Source organism: Taudactylus pleione, unplaced genomic scaffold, assembly GCF_031769625.1.
Source record: "Taudactylus pleione unplaced genomic scaffold, aTauple2 ptg000609l, whole genome shotgun sequence".
In the NCBI taxonomy this organism is placed as follows: Eukaryota; Metazoa; Chordata; class Amphibia; order Anura; family Myobatrachidae; genus Taudactylus; species Taudactylus pleione.
This window is the reverse complement of record NW_028285011.1, coordinates 8,356,315-8,376,578: the sequence shown is the minus strand read 5'-3', so window position 1 is coordinate 8,376,578 and position 20,264 is coordinate 8,356,315. Positions and strand designations below refer to the sequence as shown.

The 20,264-nt window shown below is 44.9% G+C and overlaps 1 protein-coding gene across 1 annotated transcript in view; it reads right to left on the bottom strand.

Annotated features, from left to right (window-relative positions):
* Positions 1-2,912: 2,912 nt before the first annotated feature.
* The window catches only part of CDC16 (cell division cycle 16), an 82,019-nt gene continuing 64,667 nt past the window's right edge, over positions 2,913-20,264 (bottom strand). The window contains exons 13-18 of the mRNA XM_088454144.1: positions 17,635-17,787; positions 10,768-10,831; positions 9,466-9,527; positions 8,775-8,910; positions 6,101-6,191; positions 2,913-3,655 (exon numbers count right to left, since the gene is read on the bottom strand). Coding sequence (XP_088310270.1) covers positions 3,390-3,655; positions 6,101-6,191; positions 8,775-8,910; positions 9,466-9,527; positions 10,768-10,831; positions 17,635-17,787 — 772 coding nt within the window. The 3' untranslated portion in view covers positions 2,913-3,389. The remainder of the gene's footprint in view (positions 3,656-6,100; positions 6,192-8,774; positions 8,911-9,465; positions 9,528-10,767; positions 10,832-17,634; positions 17,788-20,264) is intronic.

Genomic DNA, 20,264 nt, shown 5'->3' with positions numbered 1-20,264 from the left:
TCCGTGGTGGTATTGTGCCAGCACTGGGCGAATTGAAGAAGTCGGCCTCCCACTCTGGGGTCCCCCAGAGGGAGGCCCGTCCCATCACGCAGAAGGCTTATCTTCTGGCTTGGAAGAAGGGCGCCTAGCACTCCAGGCTTGCTTCTTTGGCTTTGAGGCGGTCTTGGGTGCGGACTGCCTCGGGAAGGACTGACCCTTTGCCTTGCCCTGAACCCGATAGGAACGAAACGCCGAGCTCCGGACCTTAGCAGGTGTAGTAGCTGAAGGGAGGAAGGCTGACTTGGATTTTGCCAGGGTATCTACTATTTTGTCCAGGTCCGGACCAAATAGTAATTCCCCATTAAAAGGTAAGGCCTCCAAGCCTTTCTTTGAATCCGCGTCTGCTCTCCAAGACCGCAACCACAAGGATCTACGAGCAGACACTGCTGCCGCCGAAACCCTAGAGGTCAACAGGCTAGCATCCAAAGATGCTTCTCCAATGTAGGAGGCGGCATCTCTCATCTGTCCTAACAACGCCCCCTGGACGTCCGGAGATTCATCCGTAAACGTGTCCTCCAAGGCGTTGGCCCACCCCTCAATGGCCTTGGCCACCCAGGAGATGGCCATGGACGGCCGGGCTACAGCCCCTGAGAGAGAATAAATAGACTTTAGACAAGTCTCCACCTTCCTGTCCGTAGGATCCTTCAGCGAGGATATAGACGGCAATGGCAAAGTAGCACTCCTGATGAGGCGTGTTACATGGGAATCGACTGCAGGCGGAGTTTCCCATTTCTTACAATGCGCTTCCGGGAATGGATAATTGGACGCCAAGCGTTTCTGTGGCAGGAAACGCTTACTGGGCGTCTGCCAGGCCACCGCCATGTGATCAGTCAACTGATCAGACAAGGGGAACGCTGTAGAAGTAACCTTAGCTTTTTTAAAACTAGGATACCTTGACTTGGGAGCGGGTGCCTCATCCTCAATCAGAAGAATAGCCCGCACCGCCTTAACCAGAGCCCGCACATTGATGGAAGACTTAGTGTCTACCTCCTGGACTGAGGCATCTGAGGCTGAGTCATCCTGTACCTCACCATCATCCGAGAACCCCTCAGAATCCGAAAGATGCGCAGCCTGTGCCATGACTGAGCGTTTAGACGCCCTGGAGGGCACGTCACTGCGCAACATCGACTGAAAAGCCGAAGATGCTGCCGCCAAATCTTGGACAGTGTGGGAAAGCGCATCCACCCAGGGTGGAGGAGCTGTCACAGGAGCCTGAAACGGCACCACAGCCGGCTGTGCCACAGGGGTGGACTGAATATACATTGGCAACCCCGCATAGGGACCAACAGGCTGAGACCCCGGGGGAGTCTGCAATAATTGTGGGACACCCGGGGAATGGGGGATGGCAGGCTGGGGCAACGCCCTAGTAGGGGCGGCAGTCGGGACCGACAGACGGTCCGCGATGGACACCAGCACCTGGGAAAACATCGCCCATGGTGGCTCCTGCGAAATGGGAGGTTTAGACGTACCAGGGACCGCCTGGCACCGTCCGCACAGGCCGTCCTGTGACAAATCCTCCCTATCCACTCCTGCAGAACAGCGCCTGCAGGAGAACAATGCTGGAGCCCCGGAGTGCTCAATCTCCTCCTCAGACATGACTTAGGAAGAAAACATGCGCACTCACCAGTGTGCTGAAAAACAGCCCACAATATGGCACCGTGTAGCACACAACTGTATGTGACGGACCTCACAAATACGTGATCTATATAGGTGAGGTCAGTAGAAACACCCTTCCCCCGCACACCTGTAGGGCTTGTAGGAGAAGGAAAGGGATAGGTACAGGCTGACAGTAAGTAGAGAAAAGACACAGACAGGCAGCACTAGCAAAAGTCACATACCATGCAGGAAGATATACTCACTGCACCTTTCCACTACAATCAACCTCCCAGATTCAGTGTCTGGGAGGGCTATAGCGCTGTGTACACTGTCCTTCTGCAGGGGAGAGGTACACAGGGGGACCGGTCCGCGTGCTCCTTGAGAGTATCCACGCTGCCACAGAGAAAATGGCCGCTGGAGACATCAGAGGAGGAGTGGCCCGAGTATCTGCAGCTCAGCGACGCCAGACTCCGAGCTGAAAGGCGCGCTGAGCTGAGGGGAGGAGCCGCTAGACAGGGAAGGCTTCCTCCCCTGGCTAGCATATTAACCCCCGGGTTGCCGGCATCCCGCTTGCCGCGATATTAACCCTGGTGGTCTAGTGGTCTGGCGGGGTATGCCTCCGCTGGAGGGGGGCCCGCCGCCACCGCTAGCGCCCCCGGTCTGTCCCCTAGACCGGGGGCATGGGACTGCATTTGAAAGGAACCCGCGCACCACCGCTAATCAGCGGTGCACGGCTTACCTGATCTCCCCGGCGTCTTCCGGCAGCAGTCCCGGGGGAAACCAGAGTCCGGCTAGTACAGACTCTGGCTTCCCCCGCCACGATCCCCAGTTCAGTGCTGGCGTCGCGGCGCCAGCAGGGAGAAGGAGCGGCAGCGTGGGCGTCTGTACAGACAGCCCAGCGCTGCTGCTCTAGAGAAAAAACTTATAGTAAAAAATAAATAAATTTAACGAAGTTAAATAAAAAATTAAAAGCTTTAGGGGGCTGCTCCTGCAGCCCACCCCGCAGGGTGACCCGACTCCGGCCGGGCACCATCTAAAACTGAGGTGCCTGTGGCTCGGGGGCGGGGTATAGGGGAGGTTGGACCCAAGTGCATCCTGGGAGCAGCTAAAAGCTTTAACTCCGTGGTGCCCGAGGATCCAGGATCCAGCTATACCCCAAGGTCACCCTGTGGACCCCTATGGACCCTGAAGTAGAAAGATAGATACGCAAAGAGTGACCTGACTGAAGTGATATGTTTAATAAGTATAAAAAAAAAAAAACAACAAAACCCCCCACATTAGGTCTTTTCAAGTCTTTATTACAGACAATGACGAAATGTGATGCATGTCTGAGAAAAGCAATTTCACATTATCACATGGAGTGGTCTGTGGACATAGAACACTTCTTTCCTAGTTAATGCACTAAAATAGTTTTATTCACAAGTAATTTCTATTTTACATGTGAATACTGTAATTGTGCAGCACTTTATTATAATCATAATGGCAGTCCACAGTACACGGTTTAAAAAACATAATAGGCTAAATACATTTTACAATTGTTAACAGTAAAAATGTAAAACCTTTTCAGAGTAACACAACCTTCAATGTATTACAGCCAAAGTGAGGAGCAATCCATTGCTCAACAGCATACTGCTAGCCAAGGTTCATTCCCAGGTTAGAGAAGAAGTTGTGTGTCTCTTCACTATAAAATATCTAGATTTAATGGTGTAAAAAGGAGTCCCAAATAGCATAAGGAAAGCTCAGTGCCATTCCACTCATGTGCTATGGTCTGACATTGAAGTCTCCAGCATCATATCACTCTCATTCATCTCAATTTCAAGAGCTTCCTCAACTGGTGACCTGGCATCAGAGGATTTAGGTACAAGATGAGAAGTCTCTAAGGCTATAATACCACTTTCATCAAGGGACTGCCGCTGCAGCTCAAACTCTCTCTCCCAGGGAGGCGAAATAATGTTCTTCAAGGTTTTCATTGTGTGCACATCAAAGTCATAACATCTTAACTTGTCCTTGATCTCTGTTCCTAAGAGGATGATAAACAGGTTTAGTTATTTTAACACTGGACCAAATTTACATAATGGCACAGTGCATGCGTTCAGTACGTTTACATTCTGACATTTGTGTAAATGTAACATGAAGATTTTTACTTGGAAATAGAGAAAAAAATACTGGAAATATTTATTCTAAAACTTCAGCAAATTGTGTTTGTATTTTTATAAATATCACTTGGTCTATTTTCTCTTTTATCCAAATATGCACGTTTGTATCATAACTACAACTTGCTATTCTAAAATTTGATGCTACATCTCACATTTCCTATAAACAAATCCCCATGAAAAGAGGTCACTACGCCACCTTTTTCTTATAGCCACCTAAAATATGCCACATTTCTTTATTGATACAGAAATAAGACATGGTGATGTACATTTCCATTGCATCATTGTCTGACGGGTTGGGTACGGGATGCCAACACTCAGGATCTCGTTGGTCAGAATCCAAACGCCGACATCCCGACCAGGTTAGAATGCCGAAGCCCCCAGGTAAGTAAGCCTAACCTTACCCTACCTCGGCCCTAACCCTCCCTCCCTGGTGCCTAAACCTAACCCCCCCTACCCTCGCAGGCTAACCCTAACCCTCCCCCTAGTGCCTAACCCTAACCCTCCCCCAAAACCCAGTGCTTACCTTCGGGATTCCAGCGGTCGATATTCCGGCATCTGCATTCTGACCCGCCAGAATCCCAGCGGTCAGCATTCTGACCGCATCCCGTCTTGACCTCCAGTTCAGTAAATTCCACAATAACCTTTTTAAGTTGAAAGTATTTGACAGCAAAAAAGAACAAATATGTTCTGCAAGTTTGAAGTTTATTTAGTTGTTAAATGGTCTATTGACAGCTGTGTCACCCTTGTGGAAATCTAGAATCTTGAGCAAATTAACTTGCAATAGGATAGACTATCTGGTCACATATTTTATACAGCATATGTAAAATAGAACTAAAAAGCAGCACAATGTCTGTATGAAACTAAACATAGAATATCTCACCATGTATCAGAACCAATTAAATAAATAAAATAGTGCAACAAAAAATGGTTGTGTGAATTTTAAAATGAAAGAGTTCTGGACATATACCTCATATTCTGTTTTAATCGTTTGTTACTTACATCAACATTTTTTAAATGGTTATATATATATATATTATATATATATACCCTATAAGTAACGTTCCATCCTTTTACATAAAACAAAAAGCTAAAATGGTTATTAGTGTTGAGCACTTGCTTTCATATAATGTTTTAATGTAAAACACCATAAGAAACTATATGTAACAAAATAAAACAGTCAGGTAGAGGCAGTGTGAAAATGGAGTGCTCCCACTATGAGGCACAGAGATCTGGGGGCCCAGCATATTTTTTTTTTACATCAGAGCGTTGAGGCTAGACCAGTGGTACTTGTGGCCATCCAGCAGCAGTAGAACTACATGTCCCAGCATGCACTACCACAGTTTTGCTATTAGGGCATGCCAAAATTGTGGCAGGGCATGCTGGGATATGTAGTCCCACAGTAGCTGGATGGCCACGAGTTTGACACTCCTGCACTAGAACAGCATACCAATACCCAACAAAATACCAATACTCAATTCTTGGTGAAGCACTACTATGGTCATTTGCAGTGAAAAGATGCCCAAATGGGCAATTCAATTGTTAGCGCCGGCGCTGGCTCCTGGGTTTCCAAATGCTTGATTTTAAAGCAAGTGTGGCCAGTCCATGAAGTGGGCATAATTATCACTTAACCAACAATAATATTCGTCATAGATGTATATGGATCATTACCCCAAACAGTGCATGTTTTCCATATCTCCTAGTTGGTGCATAAATGTATTAATTACTGGCTCACACATTTTAAAAGATCAACAGGTGGTGCTATTGTTTTCATTTGTGACACTGAGGGGGATCTTAAAAACATGCAACTTTAGTATTATATGCTATTTCTATTGTGGGCATCACGTTATGGGCTGGTGAGGGAGATTCCAGGCAACCAGAAACCCCCGCTGCTTTTGTCTATGCATTTTATAAGATAGATCTATTACTCTTGGGTGTGCGGTCACGCTCTGATATACGCACGTCTTGGGTGGCTGATCACTCAAACAAATTGGTTTAACCAATTTGTCCAAACAACCATTTGTGTCCATATTCCGACGTTTGGGAGCAAATGGATGAATGTCAGTTGCTCCCATACATTACCAGATTTTCGTTCCAACCAGCCAGATTGGAAAGATAATCTTATAGTGTGTACGTATCTTTGTCCTGATTTTCCACTGCAGCTTCATTAAAAAGGAAATATAAATGCTAGAATTTCCTCCTCCATTCCTAGTCACATGCTTACCAATCAGCTTCCAGTTGGACCTACAGGTCCTCGTTACTCAGATGTTGTACTTCCCAAGTACACAATAATAATTAATATGAAGCCTTACCAATGTATGCTTCAGAATCTCCAATATACATTTCTATGCAGTGTCCAAGCATTGTAACAGAAAATGTGTCATCTCTCCTTAGACCAAGAGCCTGAAAACAAATCCATAAAGCACTTAGTACAGCATCCAAATATAAAGTATTAAAGAAAATTTTTTTGTACTTTGTATTAAATAATAATTAGAAATAAAATAATAATCTTTTTTGTTACACCATGCTAATCAATGACAACAATAATATCTCTTCTACTAAAACAAATTAGGATATGACCCATTTTCACAAAACTTATGCCCAAAAGCTTTCACAAACAAAGCTCTTATGGCACCAACAATCATTTCCATCAATTATACTGTGCTACAAAATATGCCTGGCCCTTAACAAAACATAGGCCTGGATTCAATTAGCCAAGAAAATTACCCTGCAAGGAAAACTGCTAGTAGCCTTGGACTTTTGCGTCCGAAGCTATTCAATTATAAGCCCTTTTCCTCGCGTGGTAATCCACAGCAAACACGCATTAACCCACAGATTCCAAGATAAGTGCTTGGAGCTATGAGTTAACATGTTTGTAGCGCAGATTCCTGTTCGAGCCTCCCTCAGGCTTGAATAGAAATCTGTGCTAAGTGGGTGCGTGGCCTGGAGTAGCTAGGGGAAGGAAGCGTTTTGCCAGCTTTCCTGCATATATCCTTCAAATATCCTGATTTTCCTGGCTGTTTCTCCACCAGACTGGATATTCCTGTGTGTTACCTTTACCAGACTACCTAGGGCTCCGAGGTGGGAGTTTGCACGCAGTGCCTCTCAGTTTATTTCCTGGAGTCTGCAGCGGCCAGGTCCTCTCTCACTGGGGTTTGTTTTCCTGTGTCCGGCTTCCGGGGCTGACTCATGTTATTATACTTACCTATGGACTTTATCCTGGTGCCTGACTGCGTCCTGCGGGATCCGTTGTGTGACTCCTGCTGGCTCTTATCTGTATTGGTTGGGGAGTATTGGATGCAGACGTCGGCCATCTTGTTTTCTTTGGCGGTGGCTGCGAGTCTCCCTGCACGCTAACATCTCAGCTACTGCGGCTGATCTGCTCCGATGTTCCCGGCTTCACCGGTTATCTAAATATTTCTCCTGGGATTTCTCCTTTATACAGTATCTGCTGCCTGCTACCTCCAGCTGACGGTCTCCTCGTGGCTGTGTGCTGGTAAGCTCTGGTGGTGTGCTAGCCACCATCATCTTGCTACTGATTTCCCTCCTGGCTGCTACTCAGGTTTCCCTGCCTTGCTGAGACTATTATACTGGCGGCTACATACCTCAAAGATGGTTAGCTCTATGCAGCAAATTATCCAGGCTATTAATGCCTTTACTTTAGGGCTGCTTACTAAGCTTGAAGATGTGATGATTATGTCTCTGAGTTCTGCAGCTGCTGTCCGCATATCTCCTGTAACCGAGCAATATTTGGATTTATCCTGTCCAAGGTCGGTTTACTTCTGATGCCCTCTCTGTTTTTGTATGTCTCAATTTTTTACAAAGATCTGTTCGTCACGTCTACCAGACAAGTTGAAGTACCAGGACTTATCCTTAAAGTACTTCTTTTTATTTATTCTCAGATGACAGAAAGCTTACAGAATTTATTGCTTCCATACTCTATGGTGTGTCCTTGGGAAGATAGAGACGGGACTATTTCTATAATCCTACAAGAGGCTGAGGCCTGGCCAGATTAACATTAATATTTTGAAACCTGATATTTTGTTCAAAAGTCTTTGGACATTTCCTTTTTGTTTATTATTACTATCCAGTTATCTGAAATGTTTAATTATTTTGTTTATACGGTTATTATATGAAGAAACACCATTTCTTTATAATGTGGGAGAGATGGGCTGAACCTTGTTTAGGGGTATTAGTCTATTGCTCTTATCAGATACATGGGTTTCTATTATCCTATATTTACGTGGATGCCATGTTATATATGTCATCTTATATTTTTTTTTTAATATGTCATATCCAATTTTAAAAAATTGTAAAAATAATAAAAAAAATAAAAAATAGAAATCTGTGTTAAGTGCAGCCTGCAGGCCTATCGCGGGCTACAACTGAATAGCTCCGGGTCACTGCATTAGCCCGCGGTTAATTACTGTGGCTAATTGAATCCAGACCATAATGTTAAATTATATTACATAGATGTTTTATATAGAGGCAAATTTTAACAAGAAGTTCCTAACATAAGATTAACTGGAGCCTCACACTGCCAATAGATGCTACTGGGGACCCAGCTTGTTCTATTGCCACTATTAGTCTGTGGCTTACTATTTACCTCCATGCCTTCTCTCACATCATGTCCTTGTCATACGCAGCCCTGCCCTCACTTGAATGAATAAGATCATTGCCTCCCACAAGATTAACACACTCATAATTCTGAAAAACTCTATGTTGCTGTAAATGTTCTGATAAATCAGCAACAAGTTATTTTTCCCCACCCACTTCAGAAGAGAGCCATACAGAGGGTAGAGACACACAGAGGGTAGAGGCATACAGGTGAGTAACAAATGATCTTACATTTCTAACAACCCTTACATCCATTACATTTTATACTTAAAATGGCTTCTAAATATAATTATATATATTGCTGTGAATAATAAACATTTTGTCCCAAAACCTAGACAAAACTTATATGTTTGAAAGATAAAAGTTTACCGTATGAAAATAATCAATTGCACTTTCAAAATTTCCCATTAAACTGTGCACATATCCAATGGCAGAATAGGTGGAGGCATTCTGTGGTATTAGAACCAGGGCTTGCCGATGGTATTCCAAAGCATCATCATACTTTCTGCCAAGGGAACAAACACAATTCATACACACAAAACCAAGTGAAACATTGCCACTTCTAAAATTTAAATATAAATAATGTGACCATAGAGGCTTAAAAAAGGAAAGAAAACAGGCTTCTCCTATATACTTAGGCTATACTGTGGTGGGGATTTACTTTCAAAATCAACACTCAAGACTCTGTTCAAATATAAGGATATTTTTAAAACGTATTACTTAAATACCTCCTAGAACGTTATTCCTGGAAGAGGTTTATGTTAACATCATAATCCCCAAAATATAAAATAACCATTAGTACAACAGATAACAATAACAGTTAATAAATAAATCTCAAGTGATCAGTAGGAACTGTTATAGTCTAGTGTCATATACAGTTTGATACTATGTGTACTGTATAATACTATTAGTATTCTGGTTGATTTAGCCTATAATCACTTTATTGCCATTCATGTCGATGAGTAGTTTTGCACTAGCATAATGTTCACACTGAGCCCACAGAAGACAGAAATATAATATGCAGCCAGTGCACCTTAATTGATTTACCTAATTTACTTACTTGAGTTTTCGGCGTACATGACCCAAGTTGTTTAGTAAAGGTTCCCACTTGTCAACTGTAACCTGCAAAGCAAAGGGGGTTTACAGCTTTTAATAGGAATGTATTATCTGCTCTTCGTACAATGCTGCAGTTCTGTTTTTGTGATAAATATTAACACTGTTCATCTCCACAGGGATTAGTTACATCATTTTCACATGATGTGTATGGTGCATTCATTAAGTACCTGAATCCATCTCAAGTGTAACGTTCTACAGGCATACACGATGCAGCCTCAAAGTGAACGGAAGAGAGAGAGAGAAGACAAGAAAATATACAGATGTCTCATTCCAAAAGGACTTGGTTTGGACAAGCTAACCCGGCTATTTTTTTGTTTTGGAAGCTATTTAAATAGTTTTATTACACAAATATATGCATTAAATAATTTGAAGGTTTGGCCTCTACTATGATGGGAAATGAAAAAGCACAGAATTGTAAATTTCCTGTTTCTTGGAATAAATGATCATTAGACAAAGACAACATTGGAGGTGGGGCATTATGAAGCACTGTTTACACTCGGATATCATTACATTCTTAATAAACTTTGAGGACTAGCTACTGAACAGGCATTTACAAATGTCTCTCATTGAGCTAAGTAATCAAACCCTTCCAAGTGCAAATAAACAGTCAGTAAGAAGAAAGCGTTTGAAATGACTGAAATGATTTCAATTATTATGGCTTAATAAAGGCATCATTGTGGTCTTAATGCTTAGAGTGATGCCAGAGCATTCATTAAAACCACAGTACTATGTGTTCGTGCACATTTTATCAATATGAAAGATACCAAAGGTTGAAGGGAGACATAAGTATTCAACATAGAACCAGTCACCAACGTTGACTACATCATCTGAAGTCACTGTGACAGTTACATTAATATACTATGATCTTTCAGCAGCATAAATATAATAAAATATTAGCAGTTATGTGAAATATAATTGTCATGTATTGTGTCCTATATTTCATGGAATGACCCATTAGCTTTTTTATTTACAAAGCACTAACATATTACACAGCAATGCACATTGAGGGGATCATGACATGACACAAACACATTACATACATGACAAGAAACAGAAGGTGGAGACTACAAAATATTGTCCTAGTTGGCATATCATGAAACAGGTCTTAAGTATATTCCCTGTTGAACCAGATCATGATTTGCCCCTGTGCATTACTTCCAGAGCAAGTGACCGGTATTGGCCCTTTTCCCATGTATATGTCTGGAATTAGATGACCACCACCATCTGCCAGATGATACAACATTACCTCGTTTCCAATGGCTCGGATTTTTTCTAGCGCTTCTAAGAACCATTTCTCAGCAGTTTTCCAGCTGCATGGCAAAAAGAAGAAGCAATGTTGAAGATATTAGTAGAGATCTCTAGCAGTGATAGTCCTCAATGTGACTATGAGGCGTACAGCTTATAATGCTATGTATCAATTAGGGGTGTGCACCGGCCACTTTTCGTGTTTTGTGTTTTGGTTTTGGATCTGGATCTTTCTTCGTGTTTTGGATCTGGATTGGTTTTGCCAAAACCACCCTTCCGTGTTTTGGGTTCTGGGTTTTGTGTTTTGGATCTGTATTTTTTTTTTAAAAAGCATAAAAACAGCTAAAATCACAGAATTTGTTGGTTTCTCTGCTCCTATGCTATTATTAACCTCAATAACCTTAATTTCCACTCATTTCCAGTCTATTCTGAACACCTCACACCTCACAATAGTGTTTTCATGTCCAAAAGGTTGCACCGAGGTAGCTGGATGACTATGCTAAGCGACACGAGTGGGCGGCACAAACACGTGACCCATCTAGGAGTGACACTGCAGTGGCAGACAGGATGGCAGTTAGAAAAACTAGGCCCCAAACTGTACATAATGCAAAGAAAAAAAAGAAGTGCAAGATGGAATTGTCCTTGGGCCCTCCCACCCACCCTTATGTTGTATAAACAGGACATGCACACTTTAACAAATCAATCATTTCAGCGCCAGGGTCTGCCACACAACTGTGGCTGAAATGATTGGTTCGTTTGGGCCCCCACAAAACAAGCTGGCAATTAATGTGTCCCTGCACAAACTGGCTCTACGGAGGCAAGATGTCATCCTCATCCTCCTCATCCACCGATTCCTCACCCTCTTCAGTGTGTACATCCTCATCCTCACAAAGTATTAACTCGTCCCCACTTGAATCCACCACCACAGGTCCCTCTGTACCTTCTGGAGGCTGGTCTCCCTGGAAGAGCTGATAATTCATTTTGATGAACATCATCTTCTCCACATTCTGTGGAAGCAACCTCCTACGCCTTTCGCTGACAAGGTTCCCGGCTGCACTAAACACTCTTTCGGAGTACACACTGGAGGGGGGGCAACTCAGGTAAAATAGAGCCAGCTTGTACAGGGGCCTCCAAATTGCCTCTTTTTCCTGCCAGTACAGGTATGGACTGTCTGACATGCCTACTTGGATGCTGTCACCGATGTAATCCTCCACCATTCTGTCAATGGTGACAGTATCATATGCAGTGACAGTAGACATGTCAGAAATTGTTGCCAGGTCCTTCAGTCCGGACCAGATGTCCAAACTTGGTCCTGCCTGCCCTGCATCACCGCCAGCGGGTTGCTTAGGATACCTAAGTTTTTTCCTGGCAGCCCCAGTTGCGGGAGAAAATGAAGAAGGAGCCGTTGACGTGTCACGTTCCGCTTCAGCTGACAGTGTGTTCACCAGCAGGTCTTTGCACCTCTGCAGGCTTGTGTCGGCCGGAAAGAGAGACACCACATAGGCTTTAAACCTAGGATCAAGCACGGTGGCCAAAATGTAGTGGTCTGATTTCAACAGATTGACCACCCTGGAATCCTGGCAAAGCGAATGAAGGGCTTCATCCACAAGTCCCACATGCCGAGCGGAATCGCTCCGTCTTAGCTCCTCCTTCACTTTCTCCAGCTGCTTCTGCAAAAGCCTGATGAGGGGAATGACCTGACTCAAGCTGGCTGTGTCTGAACTGACTTCACGTGTGGCAAGTTTGAAGGGCTGGAGAACCTTGCACAACACGGAAATCATTCTCCACTGCGCTTGAGTCAGGTGCATACCCCCTCCTTTGCCTATGTCATAGGTGGATGTATAGGCTTGTATGGCCTTTTGCTGCTCCTCCATCCTCTGAAGCATATAGAGGGTTGAGTTCCACCGCGTCACAACCTCTTGCTTCAGGTGATGGCGGGGCAGGTTCAAGAGTGTTTGCTGGCGCTCCAGTCTTCGGCACGCAGTCGCTGAATGGCGAAAGTGGCCAGAAATTTTTCGGGCCAACCAAAGCGTCTCCTGCACGCCCCTGTCGCTTTTCAGAAAATTCTGCACCACCAAGTTTATTGTGTGAGCAAAACATGGGACGTGCTGGAATTTGCCCAGATGTAATGCCCGCACAATATTGGTGGCGTTGTCAGATATCACAAATCCCCAGGAGAGTCTAAGTGGGGTAAGCCACTGGGCGATGATTTCCCTCAGTTTCTCTAAGAGGTTGTCGGCGGTGTGCCTCTTACTGAAACCGGTGATACACAGCGTAGCCTGCCTTGTAACGAGCTGGCGTTTCTGAGATGCTGCTACTGGTGACGCTGCTGCTGTTGCTGCGTAAGGTGATACATCTACCCAGTGGGCTGTCACAGTCATATAGTCCTTAGTCTGCCCTGTTCCACTTGTCCACATGTCCGTGGTTAAGTGGACATTGTGTACAACGGCATTTTTCAGGACACTGAGTACACTTTTTCTGACATTTCTGTACAGTCTCGGTATCGCCTGCCTAGTGAAGTGGAATCTAGACGGGATTTGGAACCGGGGACACACTACCTCCATCAATTGTCTAAATCCCACTGCACTAATGGCGGATACCGGACGCACGTCTAACACCAACATAGCAGTCAAGGCCTCAGTTATACGTTTTGCTTCAGGATGACTGCTGTCATACTTCATCCTCCTCGCTAAGGACTGTTGGAGGGTCAATTGTTTAGTAAAAGTAGTGGTGTTCCTACTTCCTCTCTGGGATGATGAACGACTCCCAGCAGCAGCAACAGCAGCAGCGGCAGCAGTAGGCGTAGCAATGCAGGATCCTCCAGAGGAATCCCGGATAGGAGAGTCAGTCATGCCAGTGACATGGCCTGCAGGACTACTTCCGATCCTGACTAAGGAGGAAATTGACGAGGAGGGAGTTGACGGTGTGGTTTGCAGGCGCTTGGATACAACAGGACAACGGGATTTAGGTGTCCCTGGACTGCTTACGGTCTTAGCCAAAGTTTCTGAACTTGACAGTAACTTTTTATGAACGCGCTGCAGGTGCCGTATAAGGGAGGATGTTCCTAGGTGGTTGACGTCCCTACCCCTACTTATTTCACCTTTACATATGGTACATATGGCAAGACAGTTGTTGTCCGGATTTGGATAGAAATATTGCCAGACCAAAGAGGTGGAATGTTTGGTCTTCTGCCCAGGCATGACCGTGATGGGCTTTTTCATCCCACGGACAACAACTGTCTCCCCCGGAGCCTGATTTAAACAAACCACATCACCATCAGAATCCTCCTCGCCAACTTCCTCCTCAGCGCCAGCTACACCAGTATCCTCATCCTGTTGTACTTCAACAGTGACATCTTCAATTTGCATATCAGCAAGTGGACTGTGGGTGCTCCTTTCAGCACTTGCAGGGGGCGTGCAAATGGTGGAAAGAGCCACCTCTTCCCGTCCAGTGCTGGGAAGGTCAGGCATCGCAACCACCACCACACTTGGACTCTCCTTGGGGATTTGTGATATCTTCTTAGAAAGCACAGTTCTTCGCTGTGCTTTTGCCAGCTTAACTCTTTAGATTTTTTTAGTGGGAGGAGGGCTTCCATCGTCATGTGAAGCTGAACCACTAGTCATGAACATACTAGGGATCGACCTTAGCCGTTCCTTGCCACTCCGTGTCGTAAATGGCATATTGGCAAGTTTACGTTTCTCTTCAGCTGATTTAAATGTCTTTTTCAAGGTCATTTTCCTGAACTTTGCCATTTGGGATTGTATGTGCCCTCTACTATGACATTGGGCATCGGCCTTGGCAGACGACGTTGATGGCATGTTATCGTCTATGTCATGACTAGTGGCAGCAGCTTCAGCACTAGGAGGAAGTGGTTCTTGATCTTTCTCTATTTTATTTTTATCGGAGAAAGTTTGGTCCTCCATTTATGTTATATCGATTTGATATATACGTGCGGCTAAACACAGAAAATAATTTTTTTTTTGGTTTGGACTGGAGTGTACTTTGTGGGTTACAGCACCCTTTAACGGTCAAGCCAGCCGGCCCTTTACTTATGACACAGGCGCACTCTTGGCACTACTTTGTTGATGCATGTGCGGCTACTGCGCACACAATTCACAAACACAGAAAATAATTTTTTTTTGGTTTGGACTGGAGTGTACTTTCGGGGGTTACAGCACCCTTTAACGGTCAAGCCAGCCGGCCCTTTACTTATGACACAGGCGCACGCTTGGCACTACTTTGTTGATGCACGTGCGGCTACTGCGCACACAATTCACAAACACAGAAAATAATATTTTTTTTGGTTTGGACTGGAGTGTACTTTGGGGGTTACAGCACCCTTTAACGGTCAAGCCAGCCGGCCCTTTACTTATGACACAGGCGCACGCTTGGCACTACTTTGTTGATGCACGTGCGGCTACTGCGCACACAATTCACAAACACAGAAAATAATTTTTTTTTTGGTTTGGACTGGAGTGTACTTTGGGGGTTACAGCACCCTTTAACGGTCAAGCCAGCCGGCCCTTTATTTATGACACAGGCGCACGCTTGGCACTACTTTGTTGATGCACGTGCGGCTACTGCGCACACAATTCACAAACACAGAAAATAATATTTTTTTTGGTTTGGACTGGAGTGTACTTTGGGGGTTACAGCACCCTTTAACGGTCAAGCCAGCCGGCCCTTTACTTATGACACAGGCGCACGCTTGGCACTACTTTGTTGATGCACGTGCGGCTACTGCGCACACAATTCACAAACACAGAAAATAATTTTTTTTTGGTTTGGACTGGAGTGTACTTTGGGGGTTACAGCACCCTTTAACGGTCAAGCCAGCCGGCCCTTTACTTATGACACAGGCGCACGCTTGGCACTACTTTGTTGATGCACGTGCGGCTACTGCGCACACAATTCACAAACACAGAAAATAATTTTTTTTGGTTTGGACTGGAGTGTACTTTCGGGGGTTACAGCACCCTTTAACGGTCAAGCCAGCCGGCCCTTTACTTATGACACAGGCGCACGCTTGGCACTACTTTGTTGATGCACGTGCGGCTACTGCGCACACAATTCACAAACACAGAAAATAATATTTTTTTTGGTTTGGACTGGAGTGTACTTTGGGGGTTACAGCACCCTTTAACGGTCAAGCCAGCCGGCCCTTTACTTATGACACAGGCGCACGCTTGGCACTACTTTGTTGATGCACGTGCGGCTACTGCGCACACAATTCACAAACACAGAAAATAATTTTTTTTTTGGTTTGGACTGGAGTGTACTTTGGGGGTTACAGCACCCTTTAACGGTCAAGCCAGCCGGCCCTTTACTTATGACACAGGCGCACGCTTGGCACTACTTTGTTGATGCACGTGCGGCTACTGCACACACAATTCACAAACACAGAAAATAATTTTTTTTTTGGTTTGGACTGGAGTGTACTTTGGGGGTTACAGCACCCTTTAACGGTCAAGCCAGCCGGCCCTTTACTTATGACACAGGCGCACGCTTGGCACTACTTTGTTGATGCACGTGCGGCTACTGCGCACACAATTCACAAACACAGAAAATAATTTTTTTTTTGGTTTGGACTGGAGTGTACTTTCGGGGGTTACAGCACCCTTAACGGTCAAGCCAGCCGGCCCTTTACTTATGACACAGGTGCACGCTTGGCACTACTTTGTTGATGCACGTGCGGCTACTGCGCACACAATTCACAAACACAGAAAATAATTTTTTTTTTGGTTTGGACTGGAGTGTACTTTCGGGGGTTACAGCACCCTTAACGGTCAAGCCAGCCGGCCCTTTACTTATGACACAGGCGCACGCTTGGCACTACTTTGTTGATGCACGTGCGGCTACTGCGCACACAATTCACAAACACAGAAAATAATTTTTTTTTTGGTTTGGACTGGAGTGTACTTTCGGGGGTTACAGCACCCTTAACGGTCAAGCCAGTCGGCCCTTTACTTATGACACAGGCGCACGCTTGGCACTACTTTGTTGATGCACGTGCGGCTACTGCGCACACAATTCACAAACACAGAAAATAATTTTTTTTTGGTTTGGACTGGAGTGTACTTTCGGGGGTTACAGCACCCTTTAACGGTCAAGCCAGCCGGCCCTTTACTTATGACACAGGCGCACGCTTGGCACTACTTTGTTGATGCACGTGCGGCTACTGCGCACACAATTCACAAACACAGAAAATATATTATTTTTTTAGCACTTGGGGGGAGCACCCCTGATGGACAGAGCACCCCCTGGACAACACTACAGCACTCCTTTAGGACTGGGACACTGCACAGGACTTTGGAGTGGACACAGCCCCTATGGAGAACTGACTGCACAACACAGTCCAGCCAGCCCCTATGGACTTTGAAGTAGTGGACACAGCCCCTATTAACAACAGCAGCACAGCACAACACAGCCAGCCCCTATGGACTTTGAAGTAGTGGACAACAGCAGCACTACACTACACTACACTACACAGCCCTAACTCCCACCCTCCCTCTTCACTGTCCACAGCCGAGTGAGAAAATGGCGCCGACGCGGGTACCTTATATAGGATCCAAAACCCGCGAGACCCGGAAGGCGGGATGATGACGTTTTGCCTCGATTTCAGATCCGAGTCAGGAGGGAAAAGTTGAGCCTGACTCGGATCGGACTCGGATCGGGGGGGCTCGGGGGGGTTCGGATTTCAGAAATCCGAACCCGCTCACCCCTAGTATCAATAGTGCAAATGAAAACCTGCTACTATAGGAGCTTGGAAATGTTAGTTCTACCAGATCCAGCCTTTTATACACAGCAAAACAAGTGAATAATATGTCCAATTGCTTGTGATAACGTAACAAGTTACTTTCATACGTACTCTCCGTTTTGAAATGCCACCACGCCAACTTCATGCATAACAAATGGATCTTCTGGTGCGATACTCAAGGCCTGGCTAAAAAATCTCTCTGCCAACTTAGAGTTATTGGTCAGCCCATACTCAAGTCCAATATATAACATTGGTAAATGGCATCTGAAAAAAACAAAGCGGAGAATAACAATTTTAAAGCATTTGCTGAAGAATCGATTCTGTAGTTATAAAAAAAGAGCATGGCGGGTGGCATGGGAGCATGTGTTCACTGAGCAAATCAATACTGTAATGGGCAAAGCAAACAATTTGTTTTCATTGTACTGCAAGGTCTCCCAAAGATACTAATCAGGTAAAATGTATCCAATCCCGTGTACCGTTCTCTGCACTAATTCAGTGTACAAAATCCAAGACAACAATGTAAAACACTGCAGCAAGAGAACATAAACAATTGTGAGTTCCCTCGTTGTATTTCATTGTCACACACAGACACAGCTTCTGTATTGGATGCCATCTGCAGCCTTGGGCTGCAAAGTGTAAATACTGAATTTCCTTTTCAAAGAAAAGTCCCCATTTAAATATAATAAAATAAATAGCAATCTTACATCAAACAAACATTTTACTCAAAGACAATCATGGTGTTTTATTTCCCATTAGCAGTTAACTATGCAATAAAGACCACCTCTATTTAGTAATAAATAGCCAGCAGCCTGGGCTGATACAGATTTGTGTATACTCTTATTGGGAAAGGGTATCAGAGCATATACGAGCTCGAGTGATACAGAGACCGACGCATTTCAATGGCATCTCTACTTATGACTGGGGAAGTGTAAGTAGGCTGTAACTAGGCAGAGCTCAGTCAGGGCATGATGACGGAGCTGCAGCCTATGCAGAAATGGGCTAAAGTCTGTTTCCAGGCGTACCATTTACACTAATTATAGACTGGTGCAAATGCGAACAAATTCTGGATTCAGGTATGGGGCTATGTCTACCGTCACTTAGTTAATTGCTTACCCCTATCCCCTCAAATGGGCAATTTTTGGTATTTTACCTGAGGGTAAAAAAATTTATTCTCCAATTGTGGATACAACCCATCCCCCTCCATTTTCAGACAAACTCTTTCATGTGTTGGTATGGAATAGTTGACGGCCTCACTACAAAAGGAGAGGACTACTGAAAGCTTTTTTGAGACATGGGAGAGTTACATAGATATCCTCTCCCACTCACATAAAGAACAGATCTGCAACAGTTTTAGGAACACGTTATGGTATGAGACTCGCGTATATTCCCAGGACCCCTCGATTTCTCTTTCTGACGCTTAGATCATGGTTGATCTAAACTTTGGTGAAATCTTCTTCTAAATATAAATGGAGGGAATGTAGATGTCATAGATCTGGGTCCACATCATATTTATCAGTCTAATTTTTATTTATATATCTTTCTGGTAACATTCTGGAACTGGACCCAGAAATCCTTCTATCGCAAAGAACAGCTCTTACCAGGAGAGCGGTTCTTTGTGACTTTCTTCGAACATGCGGTGTTCGGAAACGCTGTTATGCATGAGATGAGTGGCGGGATACATATGGGTTCCATGGATTCCATAGGGGACACATGGTTTACGCTGGGTATAGGTTGGTGGAAAGGAGTCTGGGCACCACACAGTTAATTTTGTCAGGCACAACCCAGGCTCCTCCTTCCCCCTATATCCCACAGGCTACCTTAGTTAAGTTAACAAGCCTAAGACAAGGAGCAAGAAGGAGAAGAAGAAAGACCGGCATGTACTCAGGTCCAAGCGCTCAAGACATGTGACCAGGAGAACCGAAAAACAGAGCAAAGCTCCACAAGCCAGGTGCAAAATGGTGGGAGCCCTGTGTCCCCTATGGAATCTAAGAAAGGATTTAACAGGTAAGCACATAAATCGCCTTTTCTTCTTCCTCCATAGGGGACACAGGCTTTATGCTGGGACGTCCTAAAACTAATCCCCTACGGGAGGGGACGCTCCTGGGCTGCGCTGAGAACTCTGACCACAAGCCGCATCAGGTGTGGCAAAGGTATCAAAAGGGTAACATTTCAGGAACATATTGGTAGAAGACCACATGGCCGTCTTAGACAGCTGCTCCGCAGAAGCACCACATCTTACTGCCCATTGCAAGTTCCCACCGACAGGGTGAATGAGCCCTCACCACAGCCAGTGCAGGAAGATCCGCCAAAGAATGAGCGTGGCGAGTAGTCAAACGGATCCATCTGGCCAGCGTCTGCTAAGTTGCTGACCAAGCCCGTTTGTGAAACTCATACAGGACAAAGAGAGCATCTGTCTTACGCAGGTCCTTTGTTCTGTCTACATAAATCCGGAGGGCCCGCACCACACTAACACTGAGGTAGCCTGTGGCAAGGGGTGAGGGACGGAGGAGCCTGGGGTGCGCCTGACAAAGTTAACTGTGGTGCTCAGACTCCTTTCCACCAACCTATACCAAGCGTAAAGCCTGTGTCCTATGGAGAAAGAAGAAACCGCTACAGCGGTGTAAATAGGTAAAATCCACCACTGGTTAATAATAATTAGTGTCAGTCAGCAGATAAACTTTATTAGAATCCTTTCAGGTGATCAGTTTGTAGTTAAAGCAGCATATTTTGATAGAAGTATA